This window comes from Fringilla coelebs (assembly GCF_963513975.1).
Source record: "Fringilla coelebs genome assembly, chromosome: 5".
Lineage (NCBI taxonomy): Eukaryota > Metazoa > Chordata > Aves > Passeriformes > Fringillidae > Fringilla > Fringilla coelebs.
Genome location: NC_140033.1, coordinates 12,424,840 through 12,448,234, shown reverse-complemented (window position 1 = coordinate 12,448,234; position 23,395 = coordinate 12,424,840). Strand labels below are relative to the sequence as shown.

The following is a 23,395-nucleotide window of genomic DNA, read 5'->3' as shown; positions in this document are numbered from 1 at the left end:
ATGTAGACTGAAGCATTTTCTTGTGTCCTTTTATCCCATCTGTAGCTACAAGATGACAGCTAGACTCAGCCTCACTTGTGAAAAGTCCAGTGAGATCATGTGCCTTGCCCAGTCACAAAAGGCTGAGTTTGGAAAGGGTTTTATTCAGCCACACTCATCAATGCTATTCCTGAAAAGGAGGCAAAACCATCTGGAAGTGAAATCACCTCCTTTTTACGTTACTTAAATATGTGAATATTTAGCCTTTAGAAAGAAGGGAAGAGCAAAAGAGACAGAGAAGGCAGAACCTACCTACTGTGATGCTCCCTCTTTTGGTCTGAAGGTTGGTATTACCTAGAACAAAAAGGGCAAAAATGTTAAAAACATATTATTGAAACAATATTTATTATTAAAATTGTTGCTTTACAAACAAAAGTCTCAACACCTGTGGGTAACAATTAAGTGATTCCAGGCAAGAAAAACATTGAATGAATTCAAGGATACCACCTGGATTTGAGGGAGAAAAAAAATATAGAGAGGCATGTGCAAGGTTAATGCACAATATTGCCTTTGTTTACTTAGGGCAATTTTTTGTTAATTGCTCTGATGCCTGTAACAGCACTACTGATGGTTTAAGTTCAATTGCATGAATAACAAACAGTTTCTATTTTCTTCTTTTACACACCTACAGCCCATCTCTGCTGGAGGGAATCTTGTGTGAAATTTGCAAAGGCAACTTCCTGGACCCACTGAACATTTCCTACTCCCTCCAAAATTACTCTTTTGTAAGAGTACACAAAACTCTTACATTTTGTAACAATTTTGTGCATGACAACCCCTTGTCAACATTTCCATTGACTTCAGTTGGAGTATGTTGAGCAAAGTGGAGAACATCAAAGTGTGTAAGGGACAAAGTGTAGAATGGTCTTCTACTGAATTTGCATCACTTTAAACAGGCACAGGTGTTCCAGCCTTAAAATTTCAAAATACATATTCTGCCCTTTCACCTACAACATCAAGAGAATCTGGAAGGAAAACAGAAGAGACATCTACACTACCAACAGTCTAGCTAAACTGCAGAAACTTTTACATTTCCATGCATAAATTTGTCACAGAAAATGCTCTAAATTAAAAACTAAACCACACCATGTCATCCCTGCCATTCTCTCATCCTCCCCAGAGTAAGATAGAATGAAGACTAAGGCTGATCACAGAAACTGAATGCAGTTTAGCAACACACAGTAGCCATAATTTTCAGATCTTTCAGGAGAGGCTTTAAAAATTGCAGATGGATTAAGCTCTACCCTATCTTGTGTAATTACACACTAGCAAAAAACCATTAGGGCAGAGTGCATTCCACTGTATATGACCTGTATTTTTCTTAGTGGTTCATGGGCTGAGAGCTAGAAAAGCAGCCTACCATCAACAGTCTTAAATTCATCTTTTCAAGCACATACTGTACAAAATACTAAAAATCAGACCAGAAACAAAAGCATTTTTCAATGACCTTAAAAGCTGTTTGGCTTCACTCTTTGCTGTTTTTAAAAGGCATGCTATAATTATCCCATCCTTTCTCTCATTTTATCATGACTGGCACTTAGCTTGGTACACCCTACAAAAAGACCTAGGGCTTTGTTAGCCAGCAGCTCCCATGGAGCAGCTGAAGGTAGATCATATTCTGCCAGCATACAGCCCCTAGGTCTGTTCTTTGCTTTTCTGGGGGTTTTTTTACCTGTTTTGATAAGCAGTTCCCTGAAAAACATTCAACATGTAGAAATCAAATTCCATTTAGATACATACTTATATGGCAGAATCACCAATGCTGCACAATGCCAACACATTCTGTGAGGCTGCACTTCAAATATTGTGTCCATTTTTGTGCTTTCAAGTCAAGAATGACACTGGTGTACTTAACTAAGGCCAGAGAAGGTTATTGAGAAGATCAGGGACCCAGACCAAGCTAGAGATGCTCTGAGAGCATGTTTGTTTTGCTTTAAAAGGAGAAGGCTGAGAAGGAGTCTTCTTGTGACCTTCAACTACCTAAGGGAGGGTAGAGAGAAAAAAAAAAAAGACATTCTTCTCATGGTGATGCAGCAAGAAGGGAGCATTAGCAATAATGGACACAAGTAGTAATGGAAATTATGATTAAAAAAGGTTTTTTTCCCCACCAGAAAAATAATTCAGGAGTGGACTAAGATGTCCAGAAAGGTCCTACAAACTCTGGACTTGAAAATACTCAAAGCTCAACTAGACAAGGCCTTGAGCAAGTTTGGTCTAACTGAGCCTACTTTAAGCATTAGTTGGGAAGAAATTTGATATCTAATCCAAATTTAAACTAGATTTATAAAACAAATTAAAAGTTAATGCAACTCAACCCAAGACTTTGGGACTGCTGCAAAGAGGGGTCTCCTGTTTCTCCCATGTGCCCCTTGGTAGAGAAGGTTCACTGTAATGTTATTGGCTCTCAGATAAAGAAGAAATTCCTCAGGATCACATTTCTTTTTCAGGTGTCAACTCAAAAGCTTAACAGCACCTGACATCTCTAATGCCTGTCACAGAAGCTGCTTTCAAAACAATGCACCACTCATTTGCCAGAGGAGCATGAAGCATGCAAATGAGCAGTTGTGAAAGTTTGAGCTCTACCAGTATCCTGATATTACAGCCTCAGTGTCAACCACAAAATGTCTCTCAGACAGGTTTGTAAAGTCTGTGCTGCCCTAACTTCAATTTTCCCAGTGCAAAAGCAATGAAATCTAGCTCCATTTTGGGCAGGATGGGCTGATTTGATGCCACCTCTAGTGTCAGCTATAGGGAAATGGTGACTTCAATTGCCCAAAAAACAATCTGTCCAGGTTTTACAGACCAAACTATTGCAACTGAGCTACCTCATGAGCAAAAATCAGAAGTGAAAGTCACCATTTTTTCCTAGCAGAAATTTATATAGGAGTTATCTTGTCTGCTAATACATGTTTGTGCACTTTAAAAGCCTTGGCCATTAAAACATGATTGGGGAACATGATATTGGACAGAATTTTTTTTTCTCAAAAAAAAAAAATAGGGTAAAATTACCAAGCAAATGTTAATGTGCAATTTTTAAAAAAACATACAGCTAAAATAACATTAGGTGTTCCAAACCCATTTAGAAGAGAGGTCATAAAAATAATCCTGAAGTAACATAAGAAATATCTGCATAATTTGGATACAATTCTATTTGTTTTTACACTGTTCTTCAGCGCAATGGCAGCAGGCATTACTGAAGAAAGTAAGTTAACTACAGCAGTTATGATTTCATTTTTGTAACAAGAAAATAAAGATTAACTCTTGAATGTGCACAAAGACTGAACCTGCTCACAAATGGATCACTCCACAATATATACCGTATAAAGTTAGAAAAAGACAAATCAGCACAGCCTATCAGACAGAAGTTCCAGAAATAACACAAACCTACATGTTAGAAAAATACAATAACAGGAGAAAAAGCAGCTTATTTCTGTCAGTGAATGCTAAAATCAACTTTACCTAACAGGTTTAGAAACCATTCTCACATTTAATATAAAGGGACAGAGGAGATGCTCCTTCAAGGAAGAAAGAAGTAATTTCTCAAGCAAGATGACAACATAATTTCTTAGCAATTGTAGCAAATTCTTTTTAAGGGATATAGCTGAAAATCTGGAACTCTGACAGAGCTGAGTAATTTTCTTTGTACATCTTCCAGTTTGTTTTACTCAATGTTAAATCACCACAAATGCATTATAGCACAGTTTGAATTCAGTGGGAGTTTTGTTTTGAACCTCAGCTGCTGCTTCAATAAAATACTCAGCAGTTTATTAGTTTTAGATCTAGGGGAAGGACTCCAAAGGGTGGATGGTTTAGACACTGCTAAGTTCTAAGAACTTCTTCTAAAAACAGAAAGTGTCACCACTCTTAATCTAAAGTGCCAGCAAACACACAGGCTATTTCTAATAGAAACTTCTAATTATGACTCTCTCCTACAACAGTTCTTAGTAGTTGTTCTGTCTAAGAGTTGCTTCTCCTATGAAGAAAATAAAGGATGGGGAGAGGGGAAGAGAAGCCTGCAGACAACTTTTAGTATCATTTTCATTGCTGAATTTTAGAATATTTTAATGTTCTTAGTATGTGTGACAATTCTTTCATATAATATAAGCTTTTTGCTATTAACAAATGTGCTTATGAAACTTTTCAAAAATACAGTCTGCTGGGTGGCAAAAATCAATTGTCTCTAAGAGAAATGGAACTGTTTTGCTTGCATACTGTGCACAGCTGATTTAGTGATCCTTTGTTACTGTGAACATTACTGAACACCTTCAAAGCAGCTTAATTTGTGACAGACTTCCTTCTTACCATGAACACTTCCCAGCATAATATCACCAGATTCTGAAGAGAGAGATGCTGATTCTGCATAGAGATATTTAGTTTTCAGCAGCCCATCTTCAGTAGATATATTGATGGTTGTCCCCTGCAGCTTCTCTATATTTACACTCTAGGAGAAATAAACACAATCAACAATTTGTCATCACAGTTTGAAAAAGCAGTGGGAAATAACACTGTTAAGACACAAAACAAATGGAAAGCAGTTGTTGGTGCAGGAAAAATGGAATCAAGTTCTTAGTTAAAAGCTACACAAAACAAAAAACCTTTTCATCCAAGAGCTCTGACTGAAGAACTAATGATTCCTCACAACATTCCTATGACTTATTACATCCATAGTTCAGGTGAAGAAACCAAGTAGTCAAAAACAGATGAAAGAAAAGCTTAATTTAATTTTCAAAATTAAACACTTCATTTTGAAAAGCAAAATGAATTAATTTATAACTTTAATTATGAAGACTGAATCTTCATACAGCATTATGACACTTGGAGCGTTGGTGATCAATTTTCTGCCACCACAAATTGAAACATCCTCTGTCTTTTTATACAGCTATTTATGAAGATTTTAAACTGGCTTACTCTGTAGATATATCTTTGGTGAAAGTTTGCAAAACAGCCCCACCCAGCTGCCCTTTTTCTCAGCATAATTTCCCTATTACCTTGGTTACTCAGGCTTCTATTCTTGGACTTGAGCCTCAAGACATGCAAAGCCTTGAAAAAACAGGGATAAGATCTCCATTTCTACTTCTTTGCAATAGAAATAGAGAGAAAGGATAGAATATAAAAAGTTGCACTATGGATTTGGGAAATAAAAGGAGACAGATGAGATTATCTGTGCAAAAGTGATGAGCCACATGATAAAACATCAATGTATTTGAACAAAACAGAACAATTCACACGCTTGTGCAGCAACCATATGAAACTGAATTCTATTCTCAGTTAAATTTGATTTATGATGAAAACTCAATAGTTCATACCTGAACCCCCACTCAATTTGTTTTTTATTTTGCTTATACAGACTTTCAGTGAATTGCATAAAATCCTTATTCATTATGTGGAACAATACATGGCTTTCCAGATCAAACTGTGCCTCACTCAAATTATTTTGAAATCCTCCTTGTCATTTTAGCATTGCCATCATGTGCAAAAAAAGTTGATCTAAGAAAGTAAGTCTGTCAACCCCTCCAGTCTAATACTATATAAAGAATAAGCTATGGATGAAGCAAGAGATATTCTGACAAATAACTGCTAGTGCTGCACAAACTCAGTGCTGCATTGTATCCCAAAAACTGAGCTGAAGAGGCTGGTTTAGTATGGACTATACAACAGCCAAATTATGCTGTGGCCTTAGCCACCCATTCACACTGAACCACTAAATTATAAGATTACAGATGGACTACTGGCTTGAGACTTTTCCCACAATGTTACAATACTGATTAGATCTCAAATAATTTAGCAAGATACATTAAACTTTAAGAAAATCAAAATGCTATGCATAACCTATGGTAGAATTGGAAATATGTGACAGTCAATGCCTACAATCACTGCAGGTGTTGCTGCTTAGAACTGTGCTACAGATAGAAACAAAATCCAGTAACATAAAGGCACAACTTGTCACTTCTGAACAGAAACTTCTCATCTTCTACTGCTTGCAACAAAACCCTAATAAGCAGACATCTTAAACACTGATTTACATTGCATCTGTCCTAGGGATGCCTCCCACAAAGTGCTCCCCCACTGCCCAGCCCTGCACGGCAAAGTGCAAACCTGCTGAGACACGTGGCCCCAGCAGAAGGAAAGGAAAGGCACTCTCATTTCAGGCTCTAGGACCTCACCTGTTCTAAGAGTTAAATGACTTGCAAAGAACATTTCCCATTTGAGGGCCATCACTGATATCAGCACAATAAAAATAGTGCAAAGCACACTTTCAAGGAGAGAAATAAATTAAAAATATCTGCATAGTTTGGATACAAACTGGCTGCCTTGTGGCACTCCTAACCAGGCAAAGGGAAGTTGAAAAAGCTACCTCTCTTCCTATAGAATGCAAGTTTTAACTCTATTTGGATATATTATTTTGTTTACAATAAAGCACTTAATTTTTAAATAATCTCACATACCAACTCTTTTACCAGCCTCAACCACCTTTCTTAAAATTGCACAGTAAGAAAAAAGAGTTGTTTCAGCTCCAGATCAAAAAAAATTACTATAAACAATAGTATACAATAAACAATAAAACAAAAACTACCAAAACAAAGAACTTTTGTTTCAGAATAGCCCAAATCAGAGTAGGGGCATGGAGGAAGGGGAAGTCAGACTGCTCAAGTATAAGAATAAAAGAGTATTTTAGATGGGGAAAGCATGGAAAAATAGGATTGCTTTTCAATGAAAATAAATATGCTTTCAATCCCAAATTCTTTAACTCTTGTGGAGTTTTGGCAGAACATAGATGTCTGGCTCAACAAAGCAAGTGTTATAGAAAAGTCTCCATGGCACAGATTAGCTAATAACTCCCCAGGCAAACAAATTTCTTTAGTTTTGCCCATTGAACCACCAGATTTTTGGAAAAAATTCCTTCCCTTGGGCAGAGAGCCTTGGGGGTTGCAGTTCCTGAAACTGACCACATGCTCAAGTTCCATTGGTTCCATCTGCATAAGTCAGACTGAGAAGGTTTTACACCTGAACACATTTTCAAGATAAAAACTAACATCTTGCTATGTTTCAATAAGACATACAGCTACTTCTCCACATATTCTTGCTCCTGGCCTTCTTTTTTTCTGCTATCATTGCTCAAATGCTTTACTAGTGTCTTCTCCCACTTCCCCCCTTAAAAAATATTAATTTTCCAAGTGCTTAGTGCCTTTTACCACATCCTCTCCCTCCCCACCTCCAGGAGGGGGCTGGAAATGCTGACAGAGCCATAATTACATAATGATGACTGCAACTGATGGAAGAAACATCTCATACAAACACACAGAGGAGACATAAGGCTGGCTGATTATTAACAGAAGTGGCCAACTGAGAAAAGAAAGCTGTCCTTCCTAACCACACTACAAAGTTTGTTAGTGAGAAGTTCAATGATATAAGCCAAAATATTGTTCTGTAGCTGTGAATTCGTGCTGAAATGACTCACTTCACTCAAGTTACTACAGCTTTACAACTCTAAGATTGACTTCTTGTAATATTACATACTACATGCAAATATTTATGATCACAAAGAAGCACTTCAACTTAATCTGTATGACATTTGTTTTGTGGTTTCAGAAGGATGATCTTTCTGAAAAGAGCTAATTTTTTAAAAAGCATTTAAAGGCTCAAAGTAAAACAATTTTCTGAACTACATTTTCCCATGCAGATACAATTATTACATTTATTACATAAAAGGCAGTCTAACACCCACTGCCAAAGAAACACAGATAAATGAATGCTGACAGTTTGTGGAGAATCCAATCGCAAGTTGCTTAGACATAAAGAACAGCTCACAGCTGGCTCTAGGTAAGTGAGCTGACCTGGGAACCCAGCCCACAAGGTGCACAGCAGTGCCAAACAGCACTTCCCAGAGGTGGCTTGGGATGCCTGGAACTTACTGGTTGGGTCTCAAATCTATCCTGGCAAGGGAGGGTTACCCCCACTCTGGTTCTTCCCAGTGCTGCTGGTTTAAAGTTGCCCGTGGATTCTGTCAGAGCACACAGCCAAGCTACTCCCAGCCTTGGCTCGGCTCCACACGTTCACACAGCAATGCCTCAGACCCAATGAATCCTAATGCAACCCATTTAGGTGTTGTAATGGACATTACAATTCCTAAAGACAAGACTGGGTGAGAGGACTGCAGGGAGTTTAGCTCTACATTATTTTAAATGAAGGAGAATTGCCTACTTATGTCAAGAAACAAAACCAGAGTACAGTAGTTTGTGGTTGGTCTCATACTGCCATCTACTGAAAAAAAACCAAGCTGGTTCTCTACAAAACTGCTCTCCTGTTTGTGATTCTTCCCACTGCATCTCACAGCAAGATTACCTGTGATTACATTTCCTCAGCTGCAAAGAAGTCTGCAAAACCTTCTACTCTTCCATTCTCATGTAATACTAGAAGGGTACAGCATTTATAAATATCAATCCACTACCCACTAAAACTCCTGAGCCTTCTGCAGAATGCCTACATATTAGACAAGGAGAAAGTTTAGGAATGTCCTGGGGGGTGTCTATAATTAAAGCTGATGGGTTGTATCAGTAGAATGAACTCTGTACTGATGGAATGAGCACACACTTACTCCTGCTTTCTGTGGAGCCTGTTTATCAATCCAAATCAAGCACAGGATAATATAATTTAACAGACAAACCTAAGAAACAGTGAAGTCACAATAAGAGTTATTTAGATATTCTTGAGCACCTTTTTTCATTTAGTCCTTTTACAAGAAATGAGGAGAAGAAGCCATTGAAGAGAAAGTTTTACTTCCTACTTACCCCCTTTTCTGTTGCACAAATATCTGTATTGCCATAAAGTGTTCCAAGACCAATTACTTTGCCACCATTTGTCCTTATATCAATTTTATGGCTCTGAAAAAAGTTTAAAAATCATACAGTTAGGATAACTGGTTCTCTAGTTATGGTTATTTTGTTTTTCAAGTTGTACCACATTAACCACTGGAAGCCTTAGTCCTGCAAGCAGAAACAGATTCTACAGTGTTTCACTACTCACAAATTCTAATTAAAATTGTTTTGCATAAGGCAAATCTCCAATTTTTAAAAAATTAGCCAGGTTTCAAGTAACAAGTGCTCTATAGCCCTTATACCTTCAAGCTGTTGCTGCATACAACCAACAAGAGAAAAAAAAAGTACAGCAATACACATAAACCAATCTCAAAAAACAAAAGAAGCCCACCAGGTCTTGAGAATAAAATACAGACATCTGTAAAAGAGAAAAAAATCTTTAAAAATCACATTTAAATAAATAGATTTTTCTCTCCTTATACAGTAACCTGATTAATTAAATTTTTCAATCTGCCATCATAGTTCCTTTGAGGCAGAATGATGGTTAAACAGCAAATCCTCCAAATATGTAACTTGAGGAGAATATGGGAACTTGCAAGATTGGAAAAACTAGTGTATAGCAAGGGCTCACCAGTGGCCACTAACAGTTCAGTAAAAATAAAAAAAATACCAAAAAACAACAGGCACTAATTCCCTCCATCCCAAATTATTAGAATATCTCCCTAAAAAACCCAACCAGGCTTTCAGAGGTAGGTATCTCTAGAGAAACCTAACAGCCAGAAGGATTTGCTGAGAGAAGAAACCTGTTACAATGAAGCAGCTTTTTCACTAAGAGGAAATATTCCACCAGCTGAAAGAAAAAAGCACTGATTTTTTATAGGGCTTCTCTAAGCAAGGGAGAAAGGTTTGATAAGGAAGAGGCAAAAGGCTGTCAGGACCTTAACAGACATCAGAGGAAAGCCACAAAAATGTGTTCAGAAGAAGAGAAGGACACTGGTGCAGGATGAATCAGGCTCAGACATGGTGTGTGCTGAGGAAGCACAGCAGGTCTTCTGCCCTTGTGAGATGCTGGAAATTGTTGTTATCACCAGCACAGTGAAGGAATCAGGAGTAATTGAGGAACATGGGAGCATAATTAAAGGGTCTCCCTGGTGGCATTATCGTCATAAACACAACAAAAAAAACCAAACCAAAACAAACAAACAAATGAAAAAAGTAGTACTGCTTTCTCAATCAAGAATTTGTGAATAATTCATACTCTGAAGAAGTATGAATTACTATTGTGTGTTTTGGAATCACTATTGCTATAAGTTGACCTAGAGGCTTGGAAGGGATAGGGATTGGATTTCAGCCAATTAAAAAAGAATCACCACCCAAACAAAACAAAACAATTCCATAAAACCACCCTCAAGGAATCTCACTGGCTGGGCAATGTCTACCACAGCAAAACTGCCAGACAAAATCCATTAATGAGCCTCATAGAGACTCCTCCTTTCTGTTCAATTACTAGTATGCATGATTAAGCAAAGTAGATGTCAAATCCCTAAGTCTTTTGTAAAGACACTACAGATGGTATAAAAAAAACCCAGCATGTTTTTTTGAATTACAATTTATACTAACAACGTCTTGCAAGTTAAGAAAATTAGCAGTTGTGAAGCTGTTTGCTGGTGTTCTTGAATAATCCCTACATGATCAGATTTTTTTTAATTTAAAATCACTTATTAACAATCTTTTCTCTCTCCTGTAAAGAAAGGCTCTCCTGCTTTGTTAGTTAATGAGGTTTGTTAATAACAGCAAACCAATACTAAAAGAGCTTTAATCCATCCAGGGGAGGGCACTATCACTTCAGTTTGCTCAGTAAAGCAAACTCCCAGAAAGGGAATCAGCCCTTATGCTTCACTACAGCATCTAGTCCATAACACTTTCAGTAGTTTTGCAAAAACCCTGAAGGCTAGTACTTCTGTTTCTCCCAAATAATTCTGCTTTTCTGATAATACAGAACATAATTCCTGAAGCTTTATCAGAAAAAAATAGTGCATTCACCTTACTAGAACTACAGTACTCAAAAACAAAATTAGACTAAAATCCAGCTCTTAATTTTTAAAATTCAAGATATTTCACATCTTGGATTGTATTTGAGGTAAGATTCCCAGAAGATAAGTTAGTGGTCTTTCCTCAAAACCATCTTTTTCCATGACACCACAAACAATTCTTGATGTGATGGCATGCCATAAATACTGTCATTTTTACTGGCCAAAACCACCTTGTTTTCTCACACTATGCAGTTTCTCATCCACTGTTGCTGTCATTATTACATAACATAATAATTTTTAATGACAAGTTTAGGTGGGCATCACATAGTGCAATTACCTTCTGTTAGATTTTAGGTACCTTTAGAAGAGTAAAATTACAATTACACAGAATCTGGCAGGTTTAAGTTGTCTACAGTTCCCCAGCTGTAGAGCACATCTAGCTCTATTGTATTTACACCCCTCCCTAAGCTCAGTTTTCCCTATGACTGTTACAAAATTGTGTCTTACCACAATAGAGAAAAATGTTAAAAAATTTTTCATATCTCAAAAAAAAATTGACCCTTCTTTTGAATTTATACCAATTCCTGCAGGTTCAATCCCAAACAACCAAGTGAATTTGATTTCAAATAGCACCAAAGTCAGATAAACTGTGATTAATTTTACAACAGCTTATGTCAGCAAACTTGAAGCCTTAAGACTGAAAAACAACCTCATGCCTATGATACATACAGTACATATCAGATGTATTTCAGTCAGGTATTTTGGACATGTAATGTGTAACTTCTGATTGAAAATTAACTTAAAGGGATTGTCAATAGCTCTGATATACCAATTATTAAAAAACAAAAAAATCCCACACCATTAGACTACACATACAAAAAATATCAGCAGCAAGCTGCAAAGTCTTGATTGAGCAGGCACAACTCCTGACCTATGAGACAGGAAATCTCAGTCTATTATTTTTCTTTGAAGGGTAGGGAAGACAGGGATCAGGCTTACTGCTGTCACTGTTCCTGCTGCCTTTGGCTGTCACAGAGACATGGACTTCTGACTCCTCATTATTTACTGGTTTTGACTTTGTGCTGCAATTGTGTGCAATAATTAAAGGTGAGGTGCTTACACACAGCAATATGAGTGCTGCAATGAGAAATACCAGAGTACTTCTCATCTCCAGAGCTGGTACTTAAGTTTTAACACCATATCCCTTCACACAATCCCTTCTCAAACAGTGGGGGAGGGTTCTTTGTACCTTTATTGACTGCAAGACACTCGTCCCCTTCTCTGTTTCTATTCTGCAGTTATCACATTCTATTTTCTGAATCTTCACGCAGCCAGTCCCAGATGTTTTGATATCCAAATCTAGAATTAAAAGAGTTTTATTAGCAACAGAAAGAAAAAGGTCAGATATCTTTAACACAGTATTTGATCATGTTACACAGTAACCAAACATGATAAGGAAAAAAGAGCAGCTTCTTTGTTACCAAAAACTTGCTTGCTGTGTCTACTACACACTTTGAACAGAGAGAGCAGTCACTATCAGCGATGGACACCAAAAGTTTAGTAAGCCAGTGCCTGAGCCATCCACCTCCAAGAGAGAAGAATTTTATTAATAAGAATAATATTAAGAAGAATTACTGTAACCTGTGGCAAGGAATCAGCAGGGTGTGAACCTCTAGTGAAGTCTCATCTTTATTTTCAACTCCACCTCCATCTCCTATCTACCCCAGCCACCAATTCCACCAGAAATTCTACTTAGACACTTGGGCACCCTGACACACACTTTGGGGTAGAAGGTTGGCAGGTGTCTGAGGCCACATGTAGAGTGACAAGGTTCAACAGCACAAATACATAGACCTTGCTGCTCCACTAGACAAAACCAGGCAGAGAAGTGTTGGTGTGCCTCATTCTCCCCAGCCTCTGCAAAGCCTGACATTCCCCTGGCATGAAGAAGCATGTTTGCCTTTAGTCTGAGTCACCTCACCTTGCTATTGTTCAGAGACTCCCACAAAGAAAAATCACCAGTTCTTGTAGATAAGATGCAGGGGCAGGAAAAGCATTTCTCTGCTACTTGTGTCAACCTTGGGTTTAGGGAATGGGAAGAAGTTTGAGAATGTACAGTCTGGGGATTCTGTATATATTAATAATAATTTCTATTAATCATTTGCATAAATGACCACCATAGTGGCTGGAAAAAGGTAAAGGCAGGAGAGGAAAAAAGGATTTTGTTCTTCTAAGGATAAAAAGTAAAAAGAAGAAAAAGAAAAATTGAACAGCAATCAGAAGTGTTTGCTGCAAGACACAAGACAGGATCAGATAGCGAGCCATTACTCCCTAAAGGAAAGGAGATTTTTTGGTAAAGAAACCTTCATTTAAGCAAATGTGAAAGTCTTTCCTTCACTGCCACTGCCTGCTGAAGTTATCAGAAAGATGAAAAGAATAATCAGAATGTGCAAAACAAGCTTTGGCCTGAGGAGATTCCCAAGTCAGACCTGTGAGCCAGCAGAGCCTGAAGATCAATACTGTCACACTGCTGCCCAGGACAGCAGTGTCCTCCTGTCCTGCCTCCTGGAACCATGACAACAGTAAGCTTGCAGACCATGAAGATGAGAGACTGAGAGCTCCAATTAACAACAAGTGGAAGTTTTGTCACCTGACATACCAGGAGAATCCAAGAGACAGGGCTAAAACACATCTTTGCAGCAAGCAGGCTCCTTATGGCTGCAGTAAGCCAAGAGGTGAAGGATCACATTCAAAGGTTAACAATTCCTCAAGAAAAAAGGCTATAAGAGGTAAACTGGAAAGCAATGTTGGTTTTGAGCAAGCTGTCTTGCCCAGATTCTCAATTCACCCACTGGAAAACTGCACAGTGCTTGGCAAGGTCTACAACCAAGACTTCTGCTATTTTGCTTTCTGAGAAGAGAGTCCCAAAAGCCAGTTTGCTTGTGCAAATCTTTGAATTCAATCAGCTTGAAACCCTCCTGCTCTTACTGCTTCTGCCAAAAGGGACAAGGAAAGGCTTGAGAGTGCTCAGTTTAGTCAGGATACAAACTCACTAAGACTTTTACAAGAACAAGGTTAATAAAAAGCCTTCTGATCCTCTAGAGTATATTACTGCCATCATTTGAAAAGGTGGGTTAGTAGTGTAATCCTAGCTGTCAAAGATGGGTGATAAAAGAGGACCCAGAAATCTGGAAATTCATAAACAAGTCATTAAGAAACACCAGGGACTTCTGGAATAGACTTTGTGCCTTGATCCTCTGCAGTCACACCACTTTGGTAGAGTTTATATGACAAAAATTAGTGAACAAGGGATTGAGCCCCTCTGTCTCTTTCCATCTGAGTTCCCAAACCAAGGATAAACAACTCCATAAAGACATAGACTGAAAGCTGGATAATTCTGCCAATGAAATTTTAACAAGGAGGAACAAGATACAATCTGTTTCAGTGCCAAAACTCCAAAAATAGCCAGTTTGATTCCCTCCTAGCAAAGACAAGGGCTAGAAGCCAACTTTAGCCAAATAAGCCAAAAAGAATGCGTGAAGATCTCTGTGGTGTAAAAGACTTGTATCAGAAATTAAGGTATTTAGGAAAACTGAAACACTTTGGTATCAGAATATAAGCAGGAGGCCCCCAGGGTATTTAAACATGCCAATTATTAAGCTACCTTAAGCTATAATACTTGAAATAGACTGGGTAATGATTTCTTTTCAGATGACTCAGCAGCCCTAGTCTACTAGAATTATCTCAAATTATGGTTATGCAAGCCCTCAGTACAGTTTACTTCTGTGTACTCATGAAGTCAATGTACAGTAACCAGAAATCAAAGGGCTGTTTCAGGTTTAATTAACACATGCAAAAAATAAATAAGCTTGATTAAACAGAAATTCCTTGACATCTGCCATCAATGAAGGTTAGATGTATCAGAGAAGATTATCAGATCATGTATGGTATTGAAATCCTATACAGAGCTCAAAAACAGACACTAAGACAAACAGAGGATCTTTTGGTACTTGTCCTACTAAGCTGCTTAGAGGTAGCCTTTGGTTTAAAATGCATATTTTAGCACAGCATCTTCCACACATGCTCTTCATTCAGGCTCTAAGGAGCTTTAGATAACTTGCAGCTTCCTGGATAAGCTCCAAGCTAAATTGCAAAAGCTGTTATGAAATGCCTTAACTTCCAAAGTGAAGAAAACAAGAACACTGAAAAGAGATTCACATCAACCTCTCAACTTCTTGCAGCTAAGTGACTGAGAGAGCTCAGGCAAAAGCACCTGAGCAGAACAGAGCTAACATCTTCCTCACACATCCAAGGAAAGGCAGAGAAAAGCCAAAGTGTTTGCAGAGCAACAACAGTTCCTTTCTGGTTTGAGATGTGTTTTTACAAGGGATAAGATCTTTAGTTCATGCAATGATATTTCATGGATAATTCTTTTCTAAATAAATAAACAGAGCAACTCAAGCACAAACTAATGCTCAGAAGATCGGAAAAAACCAAACTAGAGCTGAAAGGACACTTAAAAGTAGAATCTCAGTGCAAGCAAAAATTCTGCTTCACTGAGTAGAAACTTAAAACACTCAAACCCCCCAACCTTACATTTTTTGTAAATATATCTCTAGATGCACCTGGATGACAGCAATACTAACATCCTGGTAATTATGGGTTGACAAAGAGCCACTTGTGGAAGAACATTATGATCCACAGATTGTCCAGGGAACCTGAACTGCATGAGCTTACCACAAACCCAAGTGGAACAGCTTAGAAACCTACAAAAAAAGAAAACCTGTTTCAAGAAGAAAGCCCCTAAGACTGTCTGCAGTGCTGGCTGACATTCAGAATATAGTAAGAATCTCAAGGACAGGAAAAAAGCAAAATGATTGTTTTCCATCAATTAGGATTCATTATCAAGACTTTCAGGAAGATTCCTCACATTGAAACCCTTCATGAAGGCTGAAATTCTTCACATCTTAACACAATGAATTCTGCACCTTGAGAATAACCAGCTCTGGAATGACTTGTAATAGTCACTCAGAGATCCTGGAGAAACTGAAATAGTAAAGGACTACAGTGACCAGACACACCTGAGAATTGAAGGGTAAAAAATGAGACACTGGGATTGTTTGATTCTCAGTAATTATGGGATGGACTCTGGGAATGTGCTACAGACAAGCCAAGGTAATCTTAGTGCTTGCCAAGCAAGGGAAGGAAAAAAAAATAAAAAGAAGAGCTGTAAGATAGCAACTGAAAATTCTCAGGTAAGAGTCAAGGCTACAAGACCCTTGGAGAAGACAGTCCAGCTACAGTTCAATGGCAGAGTCAATGAAGAGAGAGGTAACAGCTGATCTGTTTAAGAGAACCAACTTGGATTTTCAAAAGTCTTTAACAACATCCTTAGTTCCATATTGTCTTTCAGCTATAAGCTGTGCACCACCTTCAACAGTACAAGAAGCTGGAAACCAGCACAAAATAGCAAGGCTGAAAACTTATATCAATGGCACCAAATTATTCAGACTAGTTAAAAACTCACTAACAAATTGCAGGAGGACCTTGGAATACCACATACTCAAATGATAAAGTAGCAGGAAATAAACTGTGGGACTCTGACAAGAGTTTACCAGGAAGCTCTCACCCTGAAACTGTTTCCATGTGTAAAGGGACACTCAGCAGAGATCCACTGAGGGGTTGAGCTGTATCAGGCTCTGAAAATCCTGTGATGAAATCAGTTGAGAGCTAAGAGAATGCTTAGATGAAATATCATTTACATTTGTTCTGTTTATGACTAGAGACAGGGCAGTGGCTGCTGAAGTCATGGCAGGAATCAGCACAGCCATTCTGAGAGAGCAAAGCACACTGAGGACAGGAAGGGGGAGATTATATACAGAAATATTCTGTATTTAGTTACAGAATATTTGTACATATATTAGTTGCTAGGAAACAAAACAGGCCCTAAGTTGTGATAAACATATTTAAGAAACTCCCCTTCAATTATAAGCAGTGTTTAAAAAAAAATAAATTATAGGGATGAGTAAGACTGGAAAATGTGAGAAAGATGTTATGTCAAACCCATAGAACTTCTCCATTTTGAAGTCCTTCTAAAAGAAAACAAGGGGAAAAAAAAAAGCACATTGCAGATTTTTCCCTAAGACACAGGGTGGGAAAAAAAGTAAGATAAAAGGTGCAGAATGTCTTTGCTGTATGTAACATCATATTCCACAAAAGTCATAGATTATATGTATGAAGAATAAATAGGGTGGGATTATTCATCATTTCTCATGTCACAACTGCAGCAGGGCATTAAATAAAATAATGCAGCAGTCTTCAATAACTTTATAAAAACAGACCAGGTGCACTGTACATCAAAAAGTTTTTTGAGCATGATGAAACATTCTGCACTGTATAGGCAATTGCCCAAATGCATAGGAAAAAAACAAAAAACACATTAGTGACTGAACACAGATCTCTGAGTTTGTACTCTCTAAACTCAGGGCCACCATCAGAACTTTACTGTCAGTTCAGCAGAGATGTTTATTGGCTTCAGCCACTACAGCTGCTCTCCCATACTGTGGTCCACACAAGAAACCCACACAAGATTATAGCCCTGTGCCCAAAAAGATAATGCAACGTTTGTACTGCACAAGGGAGCCCTTCCTGGTATTCATCTGCACCGCTACCTCCCAGGCTCCTTCATCCTGCGGAGAGCCGCTGCGCACACAAACCCTGCCGGAGCTGCTGGATGCCCCAGCCATGCCAGAGCAGCCCCAGGAGGGCAGGCGTGCCCGGCTCAGGCCAAGGATGCTGCTGGATGCCCCAGCCATGCCGGAGCAGCCCCAGGAGGGCAGGCGTGCCCGGCTCAGGCCAAGGATGCTGCTGGATGCCCCAGCCATGCCGGAGCAGCCCCAGGAGGGCAGGCGTGCCCGGCTCAGGCCGAGGATGCTGCTGGATGCCCCAGCCATGCCGGAGCAGCCCCAGGAGGGCAGGCGTGCCCGGCTCAGGCCGAGGATGCTGCCCCGGAGCCGAGTCCCTCTGGAGCAGCAGCTGCCAAGCACAAATGACAGCGAGCGCTCCGAGTGCCACTCACCAGCTCAAGTTCTAGCAGGAGCTGCTGCTGGCAAAAGGGTCAGCGACAAAGCACGTACCCGAACACCCAGGAAGTGCAGGAGCACAGCAAACACAACGGGGCGCTCTGAACCAGCCAGGGTGCGACGCCGATTCCCAACACCGGCATCCAGCAGAGCCAGCCCAGCCCAGCCCCCGGTGGGACCCCCGCGATCCGTGCGCCTCCCCCGCGCTCACCGAACTTCACCGGCGTCCGGACATCCACGGCGGTCTTGCTGTCCACGCCTTCCGCCACGATCGCCACCTGTCCCAGCGCCTCGTCGTGCTCCACCCGCACCGGCTCCCGCTCCCGCCCGCGGCGCCCGGGGCTGCCGCCGCTCACGGCCACCAGGACGCGGTCCGCGTCCGGGCAGCGCTGCGGGTCCAGCGGGCGGACGCTCACCTGGCACGGCAGCCGCACCCGCAGCCGCCCCCGCGGGCTCACCGACAGCGCCCACTCCCGCGGCGGGGGCGGACCGGGGCCGCTGCGACCGCGGCGGGGGACGGGCGGCGCGCACTGTCCGCCCGCCGCTCGCACAGCCAGTGCAGCCCAGCGCGGGGGCAGCGCCCTCATTGTCGCAGGCAGGGCGAGAGCGCCCGGGACCGGACGGGACGAGGCCGCTCCTGGCGGGCGGCCGTGACCCCCGGCCGGTCACGTGGCGGGGCTGCACGCGGGGAGCGGCACCGGCACGGCCGGTAAACAGGCGGTGGCTGCGCCGCGGAGCCTCCTGGGAACCGTAGTTCTACAGCGCGCGGAAGGAACTACAGCCGTGCCCACGGGCCTATCGGAGAGCGGGGAGGGCGGGGCATTGCCGACAGTCTGCTGCTACTGGGCGGCGGGGCTGGGCGCCGGAGCCAATCAGAAGCGGGAGTGGATGAGGCGGGCGGAAGGCGGTGCGCGGGTCGCCATAGCAACCAGGACGCCGCTCGGCCGGGCCGGGCCCTGCGGCGGCCGGGAGGGAGTCCAGGGACCGGGACCGGGGCGGGGGCCGGAGCCAAGAGAGGCAAAGAGGCGGCTTTCCGTCGAGGCGGAAAGTAAGTCAAGCGGCGCCGCCACAGCCTTGTTGGAGGAGTCCCTGAGGGCCGGGGCTGCGTCCCCCGGGCGGGCCCGTGTCGTGAGGAGACGAGGGCCCGCGGGCAGCCCGCCCCTCAGTGCACTTCAGCCTACAGCGGGCCTGCGTGTGCTGAAATGTCCTCGGCCAGCCCGTGTAGAAGCAGTTTGGCACATGTGTTGTTATTTGTTGATGGTTTTTTGAAGTGCTAGCACAAAGCATCAGAATTGCTCTCTGTCAGTAAGTTTTGGTCATTATGTTAGGTGTTGTACTGCTTTTTAGCAGTTCTGAAGCCAAGCAAATAAATAGTCTCCTGACTTCTCCACAAATACACCATGAGACAATTATGCTTACAGGGTTTACAAGCAAGTAGGGAAGCACTTAATTCAGTTTAGAAGACTCTTCTGGACTTCATACCCCACATTACCGTCATATAACAATCTTAATAAATGAGGTGGGGTATGTGGGCAAAAGATGATGTGGAGTCAGGGGCTGAATTCTAGTAATAGTTGTTGTTTACTGCCAATAATGAGAGAGAAAAATGCACAGAAAGCTGCATTGTCTTAGCAAGATTGCAACACAAGTAATAATGAAATCTGGGCTTGTTACTTAATTCCTGTCTGCCTTTTGCATTCCATGTGTTTCTGTTTCATAAATAACTATACAAGCATGATACTTAGTCATCAAATACTTCTCATCTCATTAGCCCTATTTCCATTTCTGTCCCCGTCTGGCTTTGATTATTTAGGAATCTGAAATGACTTCTCAGTGTCCAAGAGGCAAGAAATTGCCCTATTTTTTTGGTCCATCAGTAATTTTCATTGTGGAAAGTTTAATGAAGACTCACATTCACCAATAAAGCCCATCAAGTTAAATTACTGAGTTGGTTTATATTACTCAGTCTCAATAAATCATTAGGCTAAACACAAAAAGGGCTAGCGTGTTTCATGATAGCCTAGTATACAAAAATTGAATTCTAGAAAGTCAAAAAAGTATCAAAAATATATTGGGACATGATGGAGGCTGGAAGGTTTTTTTTCCTCAGGTCTTCAGAATAGTGAATTTTGGGGAAAATATCTGCAAAATGCTCACCCTTGAGACCAATACCAGATTTGGATGTCAGATTGTTTGTCAGGGGGAAAGCTGTGACAGATGTGTAACAAGCGTGTTGCAATGTGCTGTGACTCCACTAGATGACAGCCAGTTCAGCAAATAACGCCGTGCTGCCGCTGTTCCCAGGGAATGCGGTCCTGGGTAACGTGGGGCTCACTGCTGACCCCCTTCCTCCCTGGGACAGTGCTGCTGCTCCTGATCCTTGACTCCCAGCTCCTCCGAAACCATAGTGCTGCTTTCCCACAGCTCCCTTTTCCTCCGGGAGCTTGGTATTTGACGCTCCTCACCCAGGCAGAGGTTTATCGGTGCCCACAATCCACAGTAAACTGTGCTCTGCATCACCTTTAATATTGTCAGGCTTTGCATAGTTGAAAAGTCAATTCAAGAAACCATTCCAAGATGTTTAAGCCTCAGTTATGTTTATATTTCATTGTTGCTGTTGGGTTTTCTCTTTAGATACAGTCTAAGCACGCATGGTTAAAAATACTGAACAAAACAGATAAAAAGTAATTGCTAGGAAGAAGTTCTTTCTCCATACATATGAAACCTCATGTGTTTAATGTTTTACTTATGTCTTCTATATTTTTTTCCTATACTGATTCTGTTAAACTTTCATGCTTTTGTTTGGATCAGCTGGTATAGCATGTAGCAGACTCCAACAGTAGAAGAATATTTATTTATTTACTTACTTGTTTTCTTCTTTCATTTTTTGACTTGTCATTTGCAGCAAAAGAAAGCTATATCAAATTCATAAGTGAAGATATAATTAGAACTTCACTTTTGATAGCTGCATGATTTCTTAGTGAATTACAGTTCTTATTTGCCATTTTTTCTGATATTGGTGTTGCATGCCATGAAAGAATATTCAGTATTTCATGCAAAAGATCAAAAAACCCTAGAACTTGTAGAAGTTCTATAAAGTGATTTAGAATAGATTTTAAGCCAAAGCATTAGCAGATGCACTTTTAGGCTAAAGTGAGAGAGAGATTTCAAGGAAAGAGGAATTAAATAAGAAGTATTTATAGGAGAGGCTGTAGAAGTAATACATTTTTCTAACTTTTGTGTTTGGAATTTTTCACAGAATAATCACAAACTACTGCAGGTACCCAGAGGGTATAAACTTAGTCTGCCTGGGCAGGATTAATTTTACCCATTCGCAATAATTTTAATGAAGAAATAATGTGACTTCACTTAGAAAAATAGGGCCACCTTTATTTGTATTTTGGGGGTTTTTTAGTGGTGCATTTCTGAACTGCTTCCTTGAATCTTAGTTCTTAAGGTCGAGGGTTCAGTAGGTAGGCAAATTATGTTTTGTTTGTTTCCTCCTCTGTACTTTAGCATTGCAAAGCACACAATGGTTTGGATTTCAGGGATTTTCTTGTTTGTCACACTACCAGAAATTTTCTGAGGAAAATAAGTTCCTCATGGAAACTGTGTAAAATGGGAACTGACAAATCTTACCATTCAAATTCTCCTTATCTTAGCCATATCTAATTAGAACTCCAGCTCATAAAGTCGGTGTGTGGCCCAGGGTGGTTCTATCCCAAACAGCAGAGATTTGAAAACAAGGGAAAACAGCAGAACGTATGACAGAAATTGTTGAGCAGTTTAGGTAGAAATTGTTAGCAGTTTATGGTGTGCTCTCATTTCCCCAAAGTGGTGAGGTTGTACAGTCTAATCAAACAATCCATTCTGATTCACATGCCTTGGATAATGTCCTATTGTACATGATGTAGTTTTAAATTCAAGTATTGTTTAATATTGTTTAGTATTGTTGGCATGGTTTTGTTGTTTAAAGACACATCTATTCATGCCAAAGCACAGACTCTGCCCAGTTAAAACAAAAGGTCTTCTACTTTAACATTAGGAAAAAAGCATTAAAAAAAAAATTTAGGGGGTGGGAAGAGGATCACTGTGTGGTTGAATAAATCTATGGTGCTCCTGTTATTAATATTATCTGTAAGTCTCATCTCTTCTCTTTGAAGAGGACATGGTAGAACTGAAAAATTTTTGGAGAAGGATAAGGACAGTGGAAGGCAGAGAAGGGCTTCCATGCCAATGACAGCAGGTGGATTGTTGGTTTCAGCCTAGAAAAAGGAGTGTCAAATGATGATTCAACATTAGGAATAAACCTAGTGGCATAGAAAAGTTGTGATTCATCCAGTAAAAGAACTAGGTGACATCAAGGAGCCAGATTCAACAAGAAGCACTGGGTACTCATGTCATGCCGAGGTAAAATGAAAATCTCCATTCCCCTGGATTTTACCAATACTGAAAGCTTTGAGTGAGTTCAAAGAGAAAGGGGATGGGTTCATAGAATCATCACCACACCATGACTGGTGGGTACTTCTCTCCCTCCTCAGGCATCCAGTTGTAGGCTGGATGATAGTGGATTCACCTTCGTACATGGACCTGCATCTCTTTATGCTCAGAATAAAATTTTACTACTTTTTGCATCTGTCAGTCTGAGAATAACAAATGCAGCTAAGTGCCGCCTACCTGAATTCTGCATTGATTTGTGCATGAACATTGCTGTTTGCTGGAGAGAGACAGAAGTAAAGATGCTGAAATTAGTTTGGTGAATCTGAGTTCAGACTTCTGTTATTATTGCTGCCCTGAAGCTGTTTCACAAGACAGTTCTCAGCCTGATTTGACCCAGGTTCCAAAACAGCCTTGTAATTCCCGTTCTCTGCAATTCTGTGTCTTGGATCAAGGCTGTGATATTGTTTGCAGTTCTACAGTTTGAAAACATCCTTACTTGTTGGGCTACTCCATGAAGTTAGAAATCATGACAACTTTCAGTCCTATTTCAGTTAGACAGTTTATTAACCAGATACTGCAAAGGCACAAATTTTCCACTTTGCTTTTTGAAGTTTATAGATCTAATTTTATATAAGCTGAATTATATATTTAGTAATGTAGCAGGTAATGAAAGACTGCTAAACTTATTTTAATGCCCCATAAACATACATATGTTTTGTTTATGTCTGCTCCCTCTTAAAACCACATGGAGACAAGGACTTGTCACACTAGCTGAGACTTTTCTAATGCTTTTTCTCTGTCTCAGATTTCTATAGTTGTGTCTTAACTTAAAACTATAAACTTTTCAGATTCAGAAGATTTTTTTTTTTATTCTCTCCCTCCCCAGCAAATTGAAGTCTTGGTGAGGACTCTTTTGTACTACTGGGAGGAGGTATATTTTTGACTGATGTCAACTGTATGTTTCAAGTACTGATGAATATGCCTA

General features: G+C 40.4%; 1 protein-coding gene across 1 annotated transcript in view; it reads right to left on the bottom strand.

The window, feature by feature from the left end:
- FAM185A (family with sequence similarity 185 member A) overlaps positions 1-18,634 on the bottom strand; it is a 37,535-nt gene extending 18,901 nt beyond the window's left edge. The window contains exons 1-5 of the mRNA XM_084205392.1: positions 18,182-18,634; positions 12,138-12,247; positions 8,829-8,921; positions 4,342-4,480; positions 292-333 (exon numbers count right to left, since the gene is read on the bottom strand). Of these exons, the coding sequence (XP_084061518.1) occupies positions 292-333; positions 4,342-4,480; positions 8,829-8,921; positions 12,138-12,247; positions 18,182-18,557 (760 nt within the window). The 5' untranslated portion in view covers positions 18,558-18,634. The remainder of the gene's footprint in view (positions 1-291; positions 334-4,341; positions 4,481-8,828; positions 8,922-12,137; positions 12,248-18,181) is intronic.
- Between the last annotated feature and the right edge of the window lie 4,761 nt (positions 18,635-23,395).